Raw genomic sequence first — 19164 nt, 5'->3', positions numbered from 1 at the left:
GCTCTACATTAAATAAGAAAACAAAATTGGGAGATATAATGTATTTTGAGTAGAAGGAAAATAAACCAAAACTGTGTATATATATAAACATGAGGAGGAATATACATGTGTTATGTGGTGGTAAATATAGATACTGTATTGTGGATAATGCTCTTCCCAGTAACCTGTTTAAAATAGCAAAACAAAACAAGAAAACCAGTACACTGCAGCAGGTATCCGCATAAAGAAGCCACCCACTTCTCGAGAACAGAGTCTTGATGCTCTGCCTACCCTCCTTATGTCCCATTACTTCACAGCTTCAGCAGCAAGCTTGATGTTTTACCCTCCTGACATCTTTCCTCACTCATCAGCTACTCCGTGGGAAAGTAAGTCACTTAGATGTCATAAGAACCCCTCACCAGATCCTTAAGAACCCACTTTCCATGCACCTGCACCCTTCGAATCTGTCCATTTTCTGAGCTCCATCTAAATTGTAAAAACTGCCCTAACTGGTTTGGCTCAGTGGATAGAGCATTGGCCTGTGGACTGAAGGGTCCTGGGTTCAATTCTGGTCAAGAACACATGCCAGGGTTGCAGGCTCGATCCCCAGTGGTGGATGTGCAGGAGGCAGCCAGTCAATGATTCTCTCTCATCACTGAGGTTTATCTCTCTCTCCCCTTTCCTCTCTGAAATCAATAAAAATATCTTCTATAATAAAAGCCTAATATGCTAAATGCCTGACCATTCCACCATTCGACCAGTCGCTATGATGTGCACTGACCACCAGGGATCAGATACTCCGACTGGTAGATTAGCTTGCTGCTGGGGTCTGGCCAACTGGGACTGGGTGAGATGGCCAGACATGCCCTGAAGCCCTCCTGTGGTCCCTTCCCGGCCCCAATCATGCAGCGATGGGGTCCCTTGGCCTGGCCTACACCCTCTCGCAATCTGGGACCCATCAGGGGATGTCAGAGAGCCGGTTTCAACCAGATTCCCACAAGCCAGGTCGAGGGACCACATCTATACACAAATCCGTGCACTGGGCCTCTAGTATTTAAATTAATTAATTAATTAATTAATTGTTTTAAAAGGGGGGGGGAGCCACATTTATTCTGTCACAATCTGCTCATTTCACCATATGTTTACTAAAATTTCTTTGTGAATTTTCATCAGCTATATTATGTGAGCTAGAAACCATTTACCAGACAGAGGTCCAGCTGAAACCATGGGTTATCCTGGAGTTCCATGATAAGGAAGGATAAAGTGAGTGGAAATGGACAATGTTGAATATTTGGTATCTCAGAAAGAACCTGCTCACAACAATTGGGTTGGGTAAAATGAAGTCTTGGTTCTGGACAGCCAATCTATACACAATGTCCTTTCTATTCCTTAGGACAAAAAACTTTTTGTTTTAGCCTGATATCAGGGATTGGAAGCTGGCCCAAGGGCCAAATCTAGCCATGCCCATTCTAGCCTATGTGTTGTCTGTGGATGCTTTTACACTTCAATGGCAGAGTTGAGTAGTGACAAAGACCAGCTGGAGACAGACCCACAAAGCTGAAAATATTTACTATCTGGCCCTTTACAGAAAACCTTGCTGATTCTTATATTTATCATTAAATACTGCCAATTGTTCCTCTAAAAAACTTCTTAATTTCATAATGCCCTCTTATTTTCAGTGATAACACTGTGATTCAAGCTCTTTCTTCATGGTTTGGGGTACCTTCCCTCTCTACTCACCCTGCACACTGCTGCCTGGCTGATCCTCTGACCACTTATTGAATCCTCTCACACCCACGCTGCCCAAGGACCTACATGCTCTTTACTGTCACCAAAGCCAATTTCCTAATTTTACCCTTCAGGGTTCAAGTCAGCTGTCTGTCTCCCTTCTGTCTCAGCAGCATCCAGCTCTGCTCACACTCTAAGCTCTCCTCCCTCCCCCAGGCTCTGCTCCCATATCCTGCAGGGGATCTCAGGTCCACAGATTCCCCACTGGGCACTCCATATTCTGTTCGCTGTGCAATTACTCACTCACATTCAGTTCATTTCTTACTAAATATTTGCTCACTTTATAGGTAACAAAAAATAAGTTAGGATAAAGACTATAGTAAGAGAGATGCTGCTGAGAGAAATTCACTTGGGAGATGATTCTCTCTTAGACATGATTTCCTAAATGATATGGCATCTCAACATGTGGACCACCTAAACTCAAGGCAAAAAAGGCTCCTATCTCCTTGCACATGGCAGTTAGGGTTTACATCACACAGTTACCTGTTTTCATGGTACTTTATATTTTTGCACTTTATCTCCTCAAGCAATTTATAAGTCCCCATTGAGATATGGAATATGTATTGCAGTGCTATAGACTAAAGAGAGGAACTAAAAAATAATTGATTGTGAGATACAGAAGTATATTCTTTTTTTTTAAAATATATTTTATTGATTTTTTACAGAGAGGAGGAGAGAGGGATAGAGAGCTAGAAACGTCGATGAGAGAGAAACATCAACCATCTGCCTCTTGCACACACCCCACCGGGGACGTGCCCGCAACCAATATACATGCCCTTGACCGGAATCGAACCCGGGACCTTTCAGTCCGCAGACCGACGATCTACCACTGAGCCAAACCGGTTTTGGCCAGAAGTATATTCTTTAATAAAACCTAATGACTTCTTCACTTTCTATATCTACATATGAAAAACATGAACTTGCTTAGCAGATAGTGTGAATTTGGGAAGAAAAAGGCAACAGCTCTGGCGGGGCATGTCTGGGCATGTCTGTCCAGCCTCAGACACCGGTTTGGATGGTCAGGGCTCTAAGAGATTGAATGTTTATAAATATACTGTTCTGGAAACTGCTGTACTTCCAACAAAATAACAAATCTTGCTGTAAATTCCCTAAGAAAGAAAGGCTAAAAAATGTTCACCCAGGTTTTGCCTTCCTTCTCTGTTCCTCTGCTCCGCTTGGTCTTTTCTTCACATGTCATCATGATGTGCCAGCACCACCCTCAGAACCCAATCTGCTTTGTGATCGCAGAGATCGTGGCCAGCCAGGACAGCCGCTGGAAAAGGATCAGGCTTTTAAAAGCTCCAATTATAACCTGAGCCTCTCTTAAAAGCTATTATCATATTCTCTTAAAACCATCTTGAGACCCTCCTTCCCCGCATATTCCACCCCAACCTACCAATTTATGACTCTTGACTGGGACCTTTCACTTCTAATTGCTTTTCTAAACATAAATGAAAGTACTAAATATTAATAACTAAAAGAAGAGATGAAAAGGAATATGCTTCAAATTCATTTTTAGCCATTTTAAGTCAAAAGGAGCAAAATGTCAGCCTTAAAAAAAAAAGCTGCTTTTTTTTATGAATTGGTACAATAGATTGGAAATAATGCCTCAAACCCCAAATGGATTTTGAATATAAACAGTTCAGTTATGTGTCCACTTTCTAAGTCAGTGTTAGCCAGTATGGTCACATTAACAGGAAAGCTAATCAGGAAAAGGAGAGGTAACTAACTGCTATTGTCAACCACACTGCTAATGTGTTAGGTGCCATCAATGTTTGGCTGCCAAGTTCTGAAACCTCCGTCTTTGAAAGTCTGCGAGCACTGTATTCACAGAGAAGGCAGGTAGCAGAAAAAGGCTACAGAGGTCAGGTGTCTGTGTGAATCAGTTTTTAGAAAGATCTGAAACTCCAAACAGCAGTGTGTGTGCACTCCAATGTGTAAAGCTGGAAAAAAGTAACGCTGGGTTGAAAAGTCAAAGACACTTACCGTAGATACACATCCAAGAAAAAGGGGCAGTCTTTAAATATGTAGTTAGCTTTTTAGCCTCTCCATGTGGAAAGATCCAAATTGCCAAGAGCAACACTAAAGATTTATTGTTATAGTCAGATTTCTCCTGCTAACATATTGTTCACAAACTGTCAGCGGAATTTTTCAAAAGCAGTTTTCACAAATGCCTAAATGACTAACCACTGCACAGAAGGCTTTGTTCACCTGTTGCCACATCTCCTAGCTAAATCTCCTCTGTCCATCCAAAAACAGATCCTTCCCAGGTCCAAAGCATTATCAACAAGTAGTAAGAACTCTAGCTGACCACTGGAAAAGCTAGCTGCAGAATGGCACATTAGGAACCCTCAGGCAGCGGTGGGCGGTGCTCCAGACAAAAACCCGAGGAGGGGCTCACAGAGTCGTACACAGAAACAGCAGTTATGACAAATGGTGCTCCAGGGATTGACTGCATTGGCTTCTCAGCCTTACCTTAGGCCCTCACTCTCTCTACTTGACCATCTGAGTGCTGGCTGGCATTCATTCATCTTGAGAATTTAGGTTTACTGGTAGACTTATGGTGGTGCGCCTGGCCTTGTGTTTCCATCTGAAGAGAAATTTCCAGTAGAGCAACTCTGACCTCTTACTCTATTCATTACTGAATCCTTGTTGCAGAAGTAAGTTAGCCAATTAGTCCATATTTCTGGGTGGGATGGAACTAATATATTAAAAGACTTTAAACAATAGGAATTTGCTTTTATCCTATGCTTATATCTCGACCAGATGAGAGACTATGCCTGTTATGCCAACCCCGCCCTTCCTTTAGGTGGGCTGCAGAAGATGGAAGGAGGTGGCAGGGAGGAAGTGACAGTATGTCCTCTTAGATGAAGATGTAAGACCAGGTTGTCCAGTCAGCTTGGGAGAACTGAAATTGACATTCTCTTTCATTCATGTGCTTTGGTCTTATTCTTAATTTGCTATAAAATCAGGAGGGTAAGAAATGACTCTTCTGTCTGCAACTGATAGCAATTAAACTTGAATTCACAAAAGCAAAATGTTAATCCTATATAAGAAAGAGGTAATATAATAAAGAGGTAATATGCAAATTGACGCCTTGCACCTTCCCATAAGATGGCCGCCCCCATGTGATCAAAGATGGCTGTCACAAGATGGCCGGCAGAAAAGGGCAGTTGTGGGTGATCAGGCTAACAGAAGAGTGCAGTTGGGGACAACCAGGCTAACAGGGGAGGGCAATAGGTATCGATCAGGATGGCAGGGAAATGGTTAGGGGCAATAAGGCACACAGGCAGACGAGCAGTTTGGAGCCAGCAGTTCTGGATTGAGAGAGTGAGGTCCAACTATCAGTTTAGACCCAATCCCCATCTCCCAAGGGGTCCCAGATTGGAGAGGGTGCAGGCAGGGCTGAGGGACACCAGCGGGCCCCCCACCCCCACAAATTTTGTGCACCAGGCCTCTAGTTTACTATAAAAATGTTCTGGCGACTAGTGGAACTAGGGGAAGCCTCAGGAAAAACTGCACCCAGGAAATTAATATTATCCTACCTCTCATTTTGCATCTTTTTTCTTCTTTTTCTCTCTGTCTACTGACTCACAAGTCCAAGTTATGAAACACATAAGGACCAAATGCTACCTGGCTTCACTTATGATAGCTTCAGGCACTGAAAAGAGACTGCAAAATCAGTTGTCTTAAATCTAAAACTCCTATGCAAAATGTGTATTGCCCCAACCCTGTCAACTGTCTAGGATGGAATGGAGCTACTCAATTCTGGAAGAGGGTGTAGTGGAGCAGGCTGGCTAAGGCTCAACTAGCCTGAGGACCACACTGGATGGGTGAAGAAACTCCTGAGGGAATGAGTTTCTTAGACAGCAATCCCTTTACCATCTGACCTGAACATGTGAATTCTACAATGCTTCAAGCCTAAAGAGTCACCAAAGCTGTTAATGAATAAAACATTCATATAATTTAAACCAAGTCCATCTTGAGAGTGAAAATAGGTGTTGCAGATAATTCAACTTATTTTTTTAAATAATTGCTTATTGAAAAACTAGTTTTCTTATACTAATGGATATACAGAATCACTTTATTCAGAAACTATTTCCAAAAACAAAATTCTTTCTAAAAAAAAGAAGTCTGTGTATATGAAAGCAAAACAGAATAATTTCTGTTAATTTTATGAAGCTTTAAAAGTAACAGAATCAATAATTGGTCTTGACATATATTTATAAACTTTGTTCAGTTTCATAATTGTACATTTTTATCTCTAGTGTTTTTCTAAAAATATATGCTTTCAATATGACCTTGGCATTTAATTTTTTTGTCAGGAAATTGTCTGCAGTCTTCTTTGAAGTTAAATTTTGTACAACTTAAGATCGTTGGCATCTTCAACAGACTCTTCTGTGAAGACCACTCTAGTTTTGACTTTTGAAAACTATGAGATCCTGTGATATGCTCAGAGCAGGTCGTACCAAATGGGGAATATTATCAATTCTATTTTTTAATGTATGCATAAATATTTGAGCCATGATACTGTCAAAGGAACTGTTTCTCTGCTCAATTCAACTATGCTAACAAGACCAGGCTCTCCATATAAATTGTCCCTATTAATGATTCTTTTGAATGTTTTGCCAAACTTAAATGATGCAATATTATAAACCCTATTGTGCCACAACATAATATTTTTCCAATTAAATACAGAAGTTACAGGGAAAAAATTATTTCCACAGTAGAGCTATTCTAAATCAGAATTATAGAATTTAAAAATTAAATTTTGTGGACCATTGGGCCTTCATCACGTACATTTTTCAGTCTCTGCTTGCTTTTGTGAGAACATATTTACAGTATCTTCTCACTTTCAGGCCTTGTTCTTTAATTCCAATTCTCTAAAAGCTTCAAATGCTGATGCTTTTGGTATTCAGTTAATTGAATGCTTTTATTAATGGTTTCCAACTGATTCTGAAAGGGAAATGCAGACAAATGAAAAGGAATCCTACTTTCAATAATGAATAGGTAGGGAGATACAAATTAGTTTTTCAAAGCCTGATGCATTGTTAAAATTCAGCTGATGAGAGGCAGCAAAGAGAGCAAGTATGTTCTTGCCAAAATGATGTATTTTTTGCAGCTGTTGCAAAAATATTACAGTGAGATATGTATGTATGCATATACATATGTGCATACATACATATATATGTTTCTCATACTCAATTCCAAGAATATTTCTGCTTCACTTTTCTAAATTTAGTAATAAAAGTGTTATTTTTATTAAAACACTGTACTCCACATTGCAAAACTAAATAATTTGTCTATAAATGTTGAACTTTTGGGTTGGAATTACAATTGCAAGTACAATAACATCAGATGTGTTTCCTTAGACAGACTAAATTTCTGAAAGTTTTCCTTTGATCTCATGAGTTTGATGAAAAAATATTGAAATTAATTTAATTTTCTACTTATGTATCTAAGATGACACTGATATAAAATTGGTATGAACACAACTATTTGTAAAATTATCTTGCTAATGGAGCCAAGATATTAACAAGTACAATTACAGTTTTTACTTGTATATAAGAAAACTTAAGCTCCAAAATGAGTGAAATTAACTTAGAACAACAGTTATTTGACCTAAATGAAAAGCCATTCTTCAAAAAACATTATGTAAAGTGCCACATGTGTTAAACTCTCTTCTTTGGAATGTTTAGTTAGGATAGATGCCAATGCTCTACAGCAGATGAATTTGTTTGGGTTTTCTTATGGTCAGTGATATTGTTATGGCCCTCATGTGAATGGTTAATATCGACGGGGTACACATTCAATATCAACTTTCTTGAAAAATTGAAATCTGGTCATTCATTTTTTTCTTAGAAAGGGCACTTTTTTGTTGAGGAAAGCATAACAGCTACTAAAAGATTTATTAAAAAATAAAAAATTACTAAAAAGTAAAAAACAAAAAACAAAAACTAGTTTCAGAGTTATACAATGTGCCCACATAGCAAGTACTACTTTCTGTACCTATAGGTTTGAGTGCACAACCATTTGCCTTTTTCCTGTACACATTTCAACCTACAATTTGTTCTAATCCTCACTGCCCAGGCTGACGGAAGGCTGGTGCAGGGGTCCGAGAAGCTATGGGGTGAGCCCGGGCATAGGTGGCTGATGGACAACATGGCTGGCAGAGGTAGCAGTTTCCAATGCTACCCACCACCATGCTGGACTGGGGAGAGTGGACTGCTTAATAGTAGGTTGATGCATTCTTTTTCATTGAGAACACCTCTATGCCATCCTTAAAGGGCACTGTTGGATAAGTTGCATCTTGGCAGGCTTGGGGAAAGACAGGAAGGTTATGGTTGGTCAGATTAAGATTTCATAGAGAATGCAGTTCACTGCTCATGTGTTGCATATACTACTAGAGGCCACCAGAGCAGAGAGGAAAGTACAAAGCTACAACCAGTGAATCCATGAATGGGTGGAAAAGAATCTCTCTCTCTCTCTCTCTCTCTCTCTCTCTCTCTCTCTATATATATATATATATATATATATATATATATATATATATCTCCAGAGAGAGAGAGATGAAGGAGATTAAGAGAAGAGATATGCATAGCCCAAGATCACAGATAATAGTGTGGGGAGGGCCAAGGCAGGTGGGGCAGGGGCTGGGTGGAGGTGAGCAAGGGAAGAGGGAATGGGGAGCATCTGCAATAGTGTCAAAATCAACAAATTTTTGGTAAAAATCAATACAACTTGCCAGCCGGTATGCTTAGTGATTGAGCGTCAACCCATGAACCAAGAGGCAATTGGTTTGTTTCCTGGTTAGGGCACATGCCCAGGTTGGGGGTACAATACCCAGTATAGGGTATGTAGGAGGCAGCCAATCAATGATTCTCTCTCATCAATGATATTTCTATCTCTTCCTCTCCCTTCCTCTCCCTCTTTCTTCCTCTCTGAAATCAAAAACATATTTCTTTTAAAAAGCAATACAATTCAAAGGAAAAGTAAACTAATTAAATCTTGGAAAAAATTTTAAAAGAGAAATCCAAGACGATGTTAATTTGGAAGGTATTATATAAAGGCATAAACTGGGACATTCCTGAGCAAACTGACATGTGTGTGGGTCACCCTTCAATAAACAACTGTTAAGAAAATGTGGCTCAGTGGTTGACCTATGAATCAGTTGGTCACAGTTAGATTCCCAGCCCAGCCCAGCCAAGGTATATGCCCAGGTTGTGGACTAGATCCCCAGTGGGGGGGTGCAGGAGGCAGATGATCAATGATTCTTTCTCATCATTGATTTTTCTCTCTCTGAAATCAATAAAAATATATTTTAAAAAGAGAAAATGTAATTGACATAGCCAAAAATTGGAGAGTGAGAACTTCCTAACTATAAGGCATATGTGAAGAGCTTCACGGGAACCACCTATTTAATGCCCCCAGTGAGCATAGCAATGAAATGGTTTTGTTTCTTCAGCAGCCTGGTTTCCTTCCATTTCCTTAGTACAAAGCTGAGGAATTCGAGGCATTACTCAAGTCTCTGAGGTCTTTGAGAGAGACCAATCATCTCTCTCTCAAGGATTTGGATCTTGAGTAGAATGTCACAGGGACAAAAAGTGCTTTCTTTAAAAGTCATTCAGTGGCACGACCTTGGAGGGGCTGTCCTAGATCCCAGTGCTACCCTGGTTCCTAGCCTTGAGGACTCGCTATTTGAGTCCTCACTAATTTCATTAATTACTCAGTGTCCTTTTAATACATTCCAGCACATTAAGTTGCCACAATTAGTTTCTGAGGCTTACAACCAAAGCGCCCAGACTCCCTCAGAAATGAAATCCAGTCTGTCTGTCTCCAAAGTCCATGCTCTTATAGCAGCCTGGTATTTCCTTAGCCACCACCTGTGCCAGACAGGCCCCCACTTGGCTTTGCCCTAGCAGAACACACTGGAAGGAAACAGCTCAGACCTCTCCTGAGGAAGCCTTCACCTGAGCACTGGCTTTGCCCCATTCTTGCCTGGTTCAGCTAGCCTTGATTTCCCCTGGGCTGTCCGGGAGAGACACTTTTTGATGTGCTATCTTCTTTCTCAAATCTTATCGATATTTAGTCTGCATTCTGCTTTAACAAAATCACAGGCAGCTATAAGCAGCCTTGAGAAAAGCAGTATTTCTATGAATACTTTCTCAGCCTCCACTTCAGCCTCTTTCTCAAAGATGCTGATGAAAAGGCAGTACCCAAGTGGCCAGAATTTCTTACTGTACCGCACATACTTTTCCAAGCTGGAAAAAATAAAGTTTCCTGGAGGAAAGTAGGGAGGAAAAGGGCAGCACAGCTGAATAGCAGAGAACTGTATCACATACCCAACAGGCTTTTTAAATGATGTCAAATGGGGAAACTGCTGATGCAAAGAATCATGTAAAAATTATATCTTCATAAAAAGACACATTTGCAAAGGACACTACCTCTAAAATTGCTACCTCAGCATGGTACAACTGACACTTACTTCTGCCAAAATTTCAGATGCCCCTTATAATAATTTATGCAGAGGAAAGAGAGAAGGCACTGAGAAGGAAACAAGCACATTGAGAAAGCTGAAAACCAACATAAAGTGAACAGGAAATATAGGTCATTGCTATACCCAAAATTTAAGTAACTAGTGACTACTGTTTGAGTCAGCTTTAGTTTTTCAAAGTAAAAGAGCAACATATGATCTCATCATACATATTCTGGCACACAGAACTAGATAAACGGCTTTGTACCAGTTTTCTATTTCTGCACGCAATGACATCATCAAGCTAAAGGAACCAAACTGGAAGAAAATGATCCCAAGGTCTGAACTACAGCAAACACTGAGAACTCTATGAGGAACTTAAGAGGAAGTATGAATTTTCTGCATGCATATTTTCTGAGTATATATAATGTAGAGCAATTACCATAAATTACAATCCATTTAACTCACTCATCTTATGGATGAGCATGTGGAGGCCCAAAGAGATTAACTGACTTGCTCCAAGGTCACAAACCCAACTGATGGTAGATCCGACATCAGAAAGCAAGCCTCCTAGTTCCATTATCAACTATTCTTTCCTTTTCACTAAATTGCCCTCGTTCATGTGAGTTAGGTTTAAAGCATTCCCAGGTGATTGAACGTGGGGCTACCAGTCCCAGTCAGGTCTGTGTAAACTGTGCGCACACACCAGCAACTATTGTATGTCTAAGGGACCTGGAGTTGGCAATGATCTTGGCACCACCTACTCTAATGTGGGTGTATTCCATCATGGAAAAGTGGAAATAATTGCCAACTATCAGGGAAACTGAACCAACCCAAGTTATGTTGCCTTTACTGATACTGAGTAATTGATCAGTGAGGCTGCAAAGAATCAAGTAGCAATGAATCCTACCAACACGGTCTTTGATGCCAATAGCTTGATTGGACGTAGATTTGATTATGCTGTTGTCCAATCTGACATGAAGCATTGGCCTTTCACGGTGGTGAATGATGCTGGCAGGCCCAAGGTCCAAGTAGAATGCAAGCGAGAGACAAAAAGCTTCTATCCAGAAGAGGTGTCATCCATGGTTTTGACAAAGATGAAGGAAATCGCAGAAGCCTACCTTGAGAAGACTGTTACCAATGCTATTGTCACAGTACCTGCTTACTTCAATGACTCTCAGCATCAGGCCACCAAAGATGCTGGAACTATTGCTTGTCTCAGTGTACTTAGAATAATCAATAAGCCAATTGCCACTGCTATTGCTTATGGTTTAGACAAAAACATTGAAGCTGAAAGAAACGTGCTGATCTTTGACCTGGGAGGTAGCACTTTTGATGTGTCATTCCTCACAATTGAAGAAGGAATCTTTGAGATCAAATTTACAGCTGGATACACCCACTTAGGTGGAGAACACTTTGACAACCTAATGGTCAACAATTTCATTGCAGAGTTCAAAGGCAAACATAAGAAGGATATCAGCGAGAACAAGAGGGATGTCTGTCGCCTTTGTACTTCTTCTGAACATGCTAAGCATTCTCTCTCTTCCAGCACCCAGTCCAGTACTGAGACTGATTCACTCTATGAAGAAATCAACTTCTATACCTCTATCACCTATGACCGATTTGAAGAGAAATAAACTTAATACAGAGGTAAAAGACATGTACTTGGAAAACTACAGGACATTAAAAAAAAAAAAGATAGAGGAAGATATAGACAAATAGAAGAATATACTGTGTTCATGGATTGGTAGAATCAACATCAATAAAATGTCCAAACAACCCAAAGCAATCCATAGCATTAATGCAATCTCCATTAAAATACCAACGGCATATTTCACAGACCTAGAACAAACTCTCCAAAAATTCATATGAAATTTTAAAAAGACCCCAAATAGCTGCAGCAATCTGGAGAAAGGACAAAGTTAGAGGAATCACAATACCAGATATCAAGCTATATTACAAAGCCACTGTTCTCAAAACTGCCTGGTACTGGCACAAGAACGGACATATAGACAAATGGAACAGAACAGAGAATCCAGAAATTGACCTAAGCCATTATGCTCAATAAATATTTTACAAAAGAGGCAAGAGCACACATACAATGGAGTCAAGACAGTCTCTTCAATAAATGATGTTGGGAAAATTGGACAGGTACATGCAAAAAATAAAATAAAACTAGACCATCAACTTACACCATATACAAAAATAAACTCAAATGGATAAAGGTAAGATGGGAAACCATAAAAATCTTAGAAGAATCCAAAGGCAACAAAATATCAGACATATATTGTAGCGATAGCTTTACCAATGTAGCTCCTAGGGCAATGGAAACTGAGGAGGAAAATAAACAAATGGGACCACATCAAAATAAAAAGCTTCTGCACAGCAAAAGAAACCATGAACAAAACAACAAGAAAGCCCACTGCATGGGAGAACATATTTGCCCATGTTATCTCTGATAAGGGTCTAATCTCCAAAATTTATAGTGAACTTATACATCTTAATAAAATGAAGATAAACAATCCAATCAAAAGTTGGGCAAAGGACAATGATTCTCTCTCATCATTGATGTTTCTCTCTCCCTCTTCCTTCTTCTTTCAAATTTTTCAAAATCGCTACTTCTTATCCTTTAATTTTATTTTTAAATTATATTTTAATTATTTCAGATAGGAAGGAAGTAGGAGAGAGAAGCATCAATGATAAGAATCATTGTCCTTTGCCCTGTATGTCCTCCTTCAAAAATAGAAACTTTTTTAAAGAGGACATACAGATGCCAAGAGACATATGAAAACATGCTCAAAGATACTAATCATCCAAGAGATGCAAGTCAAAATGGCAATACGATACCATCTCACACCTGTCGGAATGAATCACCAAATGACGTGCTAGCGAGGATGTGGAGAAAAAGGAACCTTTGTGGTGGAGATGTAGACTGGTGGAGAACAGTGTGGAGGTTCCTCAAAAATTTAAAATGGAACTCCCATTTGACCCAGTATTCCCACTTCTGGGAATATATCCCAAGAAATCAGAAACACCAATCAGAAAGGACATATGCACCCCTAAGTTCATAGCAGTACAATTTACAATAGCTAAGAGTTGAAACAGCACAAGTGCCCATCAGCAGATGAATGGATTAAAAACTATAATACATCTACACAATGGAATACTACACTACTGTAAAAAAACATTACCAACAGCATGTATGAACATGGTAAACATTATACTAAGCCAGTGGTTCTCAACCTTACTAATGCCGTGACCCTTTAATACAGTTCCTCATGTTATGGTGACCCCCAACCATAAAATTATTTTCGTTGCTACTTCATAACTGTAATTTTGCTACTGTTATGAATCAGAATGTAAATATCTGTGTTTTCCGATGATCTTAGTTAGGTGACCCTCCTAGCGGTTCTCAACCTGTGGGTCTCAACTTAATTTAACAACTCCTCTACTTAACTCAGCATTCTTAACCTTGTGTTCTTGCTGCTATCCTATTGTGAAAGACAGGAATTCAACCCGAGAAGTCACAAAGTGGTGGTAGAGTGAGAGCTGCTCTGAGGAGGGCTAAAGGAGTAGTTTATTATTCTTTGTGGAAACTGAAAACAAAAACTACATGGATCATAAATCTAATTCAACAATCAACTTAGACTGCTCTTTCCAACCAGGCAACTACTGAATGCCTCCTGTGGATGTGTAGCTCTGAACAGGTTCCTCCCTCAAGCCATCTAAACTCTAAAGATTAGCACCAGAGTCAGATCAGAAGTAAAATAAGTGCCATCCGACTCATCAAACAGTGAACTTGGCTGATCTGTTTTTTCACCTTGACGTTTCTTTTCCTTGTTGGCGCTCTTGAGCAATGACTCTGAAAATAAAACAGCTTGATGACAAAGGCAAAATTGAAAAATGCAGAGCCTAAAATCTCTACCACTGAAATAAACATATTATCTAAGATAACCTAGAACCAACTACTTTACTACCAGAGCAGGTTGTATTCCCAATTAAGAACTCTAAAATATTTTTTAAAGAGTAACCACTTTTTATCCTTTAAATTTTATTTTTAAAATAGATTTTAATTATTTCAGAGAGGAAGGAAGAGGGAAAGAGAAACATCAACGATGAGAGAGAATCATTGATAGGCTGCCTCCTGCATGTCCCCCACTGGGAATTGAACTATGATGACCTCCTGTTTCATAGGTCAATGCTCAACCACTGAGCCACACTGGCTGGCTATGATTTGTTTTAAATCCCATTCAGTGAAACTACAAGTATTATAGTATTAAATTGTAACTCAACAAACATTTAAGCCCTAAATACCTCCAAAGAGATCCCATACCCCCTGGAGTACCCAGCACAGCAGCTAAAGCAGATGGGTCTGACAGAGTTTTATCCCTCTCCAAACTGGCTGTAGAGCTATATAATTAGCTACATTATCCCTAAATTATAGCAGTTTGGGAAAAGAGGACTGAAAACTCTTAGTCTGTTCACAAAGAACTATAATGTAAAATACTTCATTGGCTTCAGATGCTCTAAGTCCTAAAACAATGAAAGGTTAATGAATTACTTATATGGAGTAAAAGAAAATAAATTAAGGGATTACACCTTTAAAGCAGACATTTTCTAAAATTTTACTTAAAATGATACTGTGAGTAATAAGATTACCCACATCTGTAGCTCTCAATCAGAATAACTTTGTGGAAATTTTAAGTAGTTTGAATGACACAACTGGCATTCACTTACAATGTTAATAACTTACTAGTCGATACAGGCTTTTTACTGAAGGTGTGAAATAAGGTTTGGTAAAACATTTTTATTTCTATTATTAGGAAAAGAACACAATGTTCTTTTTACTCATTTTTTCTGACATTTAATCCATGACAGTCAATCATTTAAGATACCATTTACTTTGTCCTTCATCTCACATTAAGACTTTCTCTCTCAATAGGCTTGGCAAAAAGGCCTGCTCTTCAGACCCCTCAAGACTCAGCTGACAACTGCAGCCTTAGCATTGATTTCCTCCTCTAGGGACTCCAGGAAAAGGTATCATAAGTTCAAACATTTTTCATTTCTAACATGGATTTGGTCATTTCAAATAACATTATCTAAGTATATAAAAGCCTAAGCAACCATCCAACCATTCGATAGCCTGACTGGTAGTTATAATGTGCAATGACCATCAGAGGGCAGACACTCATCACAGGAGCTGCTGAGCTGTGGTGTCTTGACAGGTGCAGTTCATGGGTGATGCACCCGGAACCAGAAAAGAGGGAGCCTGATTCTGGGATAGTTCACCCGAAAATCGCCCTCGCACAATCCAGAATCTCTCAGAGGATGTGGGAGAGCTGGTTTTGGCTCTCCCACAAATACAGTCAAATTTGTCCTAACCCTCAAATCTGACTGTATTTGGAGGTAGGGGCTTTAAAGAGATAATTAGGTAAACTAAGGTCACTGAGTTAGACCCACATCCAGTAGGACCAGTATTCTTATATGGAAAGATTAGAATTCAGGTCCAGAAGGAAGACAGAAAGACAGAGGACTAAGAAAAAACAACCCTTGCATTCGCCAATGAACTTGGTTAGAGTACAGTCCTGATACATCAAGGTTACAGGTTTGATCCCTGGTCAGAGCATGTACAAGAAGCAACCAATGAATGCACAAATAAGTGGAACAACAAATGGATGCTTCTTTCTCTCCCCTCCCCTCCCCTCCCCTCCCCGCGTGTTCGTTCTCCCTCTCCCTCTCTCTCTCTCTCTCTCTCTCTCTCTCTCTCTCTCTCTCTCTCTCTCTCAAATTAGTAAATAAAAATTTGAAAGAAAGAAAAAAACCCAACCCTGTTAACACCTTGATCTTGGACTCCAAAACTCTGAAGAAATAAATTTGGTTTTTAACTACCCAGTCTGTGGAACTTTGTTATGACAACTCTAGCAAACTAATACACCCTTATCACCTGTATGTTAAACACATTCCCAAACTCTTCCTACTTTTCTGAAAAAGATATTCTGAATGCTAAACATTTAATAAAATCTCACTTTTAATAATCTTAGGCCTATTCCTATAACTCTAAACCCCAAATCATCATCTAAAATCATCTAAGTGAATTATGACCCACTTGAACAATATGCTCGCTACACAGAAACCAGAAAAACAACATGTTCAGAAACTGAATACCAAGTAGAGTGAATTAACAATTCCTCCTAAAAAGAAGATAAGAAGAAAAAGGAATACCGTATTTTTCGGACCATAAGACGCACTTTTTTCCCCCCAGAAGTGGGGGGAAAAAAGTCCCTGCGTCTTATGGTCCAAATATAGTCTACACATATACTTTAAAAAAAAAAGTTTTTGTACTTGCCCGGCTCTGTGTGGTCTCTGTGTGCTTGCCCGGCTCTAAAATGGTTCTAAATGCTGCTGTTTACTTTACAGGGTTGATTACATGTGTTTATGACTGTGATGTTGGGTTTTAATGCACATAAAATATTTTAGGACACTATTTGTTTCAGAATCTTTTTTTCTTCATTTCCCTTCTCTAAAAACTGGTGCGTCTTATGGTCCAGAGCGTCTTATGGTCCGAAAAATACTGTACATAGTTCTACGCGGTATGGACAAACTAATTGGGAAAAAGTCAGCAGAGGAGTCAGCAGAGGAGTCAGGTGGGGCAGAGGATCATAGTACTAAACCAGGTCACAGTAATTTGGGTGAGAGCAGTGTCACTGATAATTTTAATGAAATGAGTTTTTTTTAAATATATTTTCATTGATTTTAGAGAGGAAGGAAGAGGGAAAAGTTAGAAACATCAATGATTTTAAAAAATCACTGATTGGTTGCTTCCGGCAAGCCCCCTACTGGGGATTGAGTGGCAACCCAGACATATGCCCTACAGTCTACAGCCCAAGATAAATCCAAACCAGCCAGGGCAAAATAAGGGTTTTGTTTTGTTTTTTACATGCAGAAAGAAGTATTAGGAACTAAACATCAGACCAAAAGAAATGTTTTGCCAAATTTAAGAACATGTAGAAAAAGCATGATCTTGAGAAAAACACAGTCTTCATGATTTATTTACTATTGTGCTAAATTAAGCAAACAAATAAATAAGGATATACTGTCATTGGAAAAGCTAACTATCCTGGTAGCTTCTGAATATGCCATGGGGAGTCCAAATAATCAACTCCTTCTTTTCATCTATTCTCACATGGTTCCAGTTGATATTTCCATAAACAAGAAGACTGTTTCTCTTTCTTTTGTTCTTTGCTATATTTTTGAGGCTATTTTGCTGACATGTAGTATCTATTTAAGTACACAGAAAGTAAAAAAGTTAAATTATAGATGAAACATGAAAATTAGAAGATACTTTAGAGCAGCGTTTTTCAACCGCTGTTCCGCGGCACACTAGTGTGCCGCGAGATGTTGCCTGGTGTGCCGTAGGTGCAGACAAGACAAGAATTTTATAATTTTTCACTATTTTGTTTACTTAATATTTCATAATAAAGTAATTATAAAATACTTTCTTTGTGTTTATTTGATTCCTATTCAAGAGAATTACTTTATATATAGTCAATATAGGCACAGAGTTAAATTTTTTAACATTTTCTAATGGTGGTGTGCCTCGTGATTTTTTTCATGAAACAAGTGTGCCTTTGCCCAAAAAAGGTTGAAAAACACTGCTTTAGAGGTCATCTCTGCCAACTGTTTATCTAAAAATCTACTACCAATTCTTGTGATTTAAAAAAGCTACTAGAGGAGAAACCAAGATGGCGGCATAGGGTAGACACCCAAATGCAGCCTACCACAACAAATTTGAATTTAGAACTGAAAAACAGGGGAGGCATTGCCCTGAAGCACCAGACGGCTGGCTGAGAGGAGGCTCTGCCATCTGGGAAGGAGAGAGAAGGCACGCTGAACCTCAGGAACTGTGAAGGTACGGAGAACTGTGTGCGTGAAAAGGCGCTGGCTTAATCCCGGTGCGGAGAGGAAGGGCGGGACCGAGATTGCTGCTGGCTTACTCCCTGCATGCAGAGAGGGCGGGCCAGGCTGAGTTCGCTACTGGCTTACTCCTGGCGTGGAGAGGGCGAACAGCTAATGCGGCTGGCTTTCTTGTCCGAGAGGAAAACAGAATCACCCTATTGCTCTGATAAACGGCCCCAGACAGGGAGAGGCCAGACTGTCAGGCAGTGGGCAGAGATCTCTTGGAGGTGTGTGAAGCCAGAGGCCATTACTGTGGGACTTGGGGAGGAGCCGAAGGGAAAATAAAGTTTGTCTGCACCAACCCGAGACTCCGCCCTACCTGTGGCTGAGCACAGAAGCTCTCCCAGAGGCTGGCTTTCTCTAAGGAGGGACTTGCAGGAATCCAAAGCTTGTCTGCGCCTTTACCAAAGAGGTGTGCGCGCATGCGCGCGCGCTCCTGCAACCAATCTTCCAAAACTCTCCACGAACAGGACTTTTCTAAGGTGAGACTGACAGGGAACCAAAGATTGTCTGCACCACCCCGAGACACCGCCCTATTCAAGCAGAGTAGGGAAACCCTCCTAGCTGAGTCACTACTGATCCTCACAGCCAATTGGCTTGGAGATCAACGCTTCCCAGTGATACCAACAATAAGCAAGGCTTAACAACAAGACTGCACACACAGCCCACAAAGGGCTACACCAAGACTGTCCACTGCAGGTAACTGGGAAGGCTGTGCTACTGGGCTCTACCAGAACACCTAGCACACAAAGCTATTCCATCAAATCAGGGAAACAACTAAAATGCAGACAAGAAGAAGGACACAAAGGAAGGAGATGGAGGAAAAGAAAAGATTGGACATTGAGTTCAAAACTACAGTTATAAGGTTATTCAACAATATCCTAAAAAAGGCCGATAAAATAAATGAGACCTATGAGGATATGAAAAGGGAGCAACTAGAAATAATAAGGGATCAACAACAAATGAAG

General features: G+C 39.9%; 2 protein-coding genes across 6 annotated transcripts in view; one reads left to right on the top strand and one right to left on the bottom strand.

Moving 5' to 3' along the window:
• FARS2 (phenylalanyl-tRNA synthetase 2, mitochondrial) overlaps window positions 1–19164 on the bottom strand; it is a 477859-nt gene that overhangs the window by 248602 nt on the left and 210093 nt on the right. The gene's annotated exons all lie outside the window — the stretch shown is intronic.
• LOC118724811 (heat shock cognate 71 kDa protein-like) lies at window positions 11072–12115 on the top strand. Its single transcript, XM_045584237.1, has one exon. The coding sequence runs from the start codon at window positions 11140–11142 to the stop codon at window positions 11875–11877; it is 738 nt and encodes a 245-aa protein (XP_045440193.1). The 5' UTR covers window positions 11072–11139; the 3' UTR covers window positions 11878–12115.

This window comes from Pipistrellus kuhlii, unplaced genomic scaffold (genome assembly GCF_014108245.1).
Source record: "Pipistrellus kuhlii isolate mPipKuh1 unplaced genomic scaffold, mPipKuh1.p scaffold_m20_p_2, whole genome shotgun sequence".
In the NCBI taxonomy this organism is placed as follows: Eukaryota; Metazoa; Chordata; class Mammalia; order Chiroptera; family Vespertilionidae; genus Pipistrellus; species Pipistrellus kuhlii.
The sequence above is the reverse complement of the archived record's forward strand: the minus strand, read 5'-3'. Positions and strand labels throughout refer to the sequence as shown.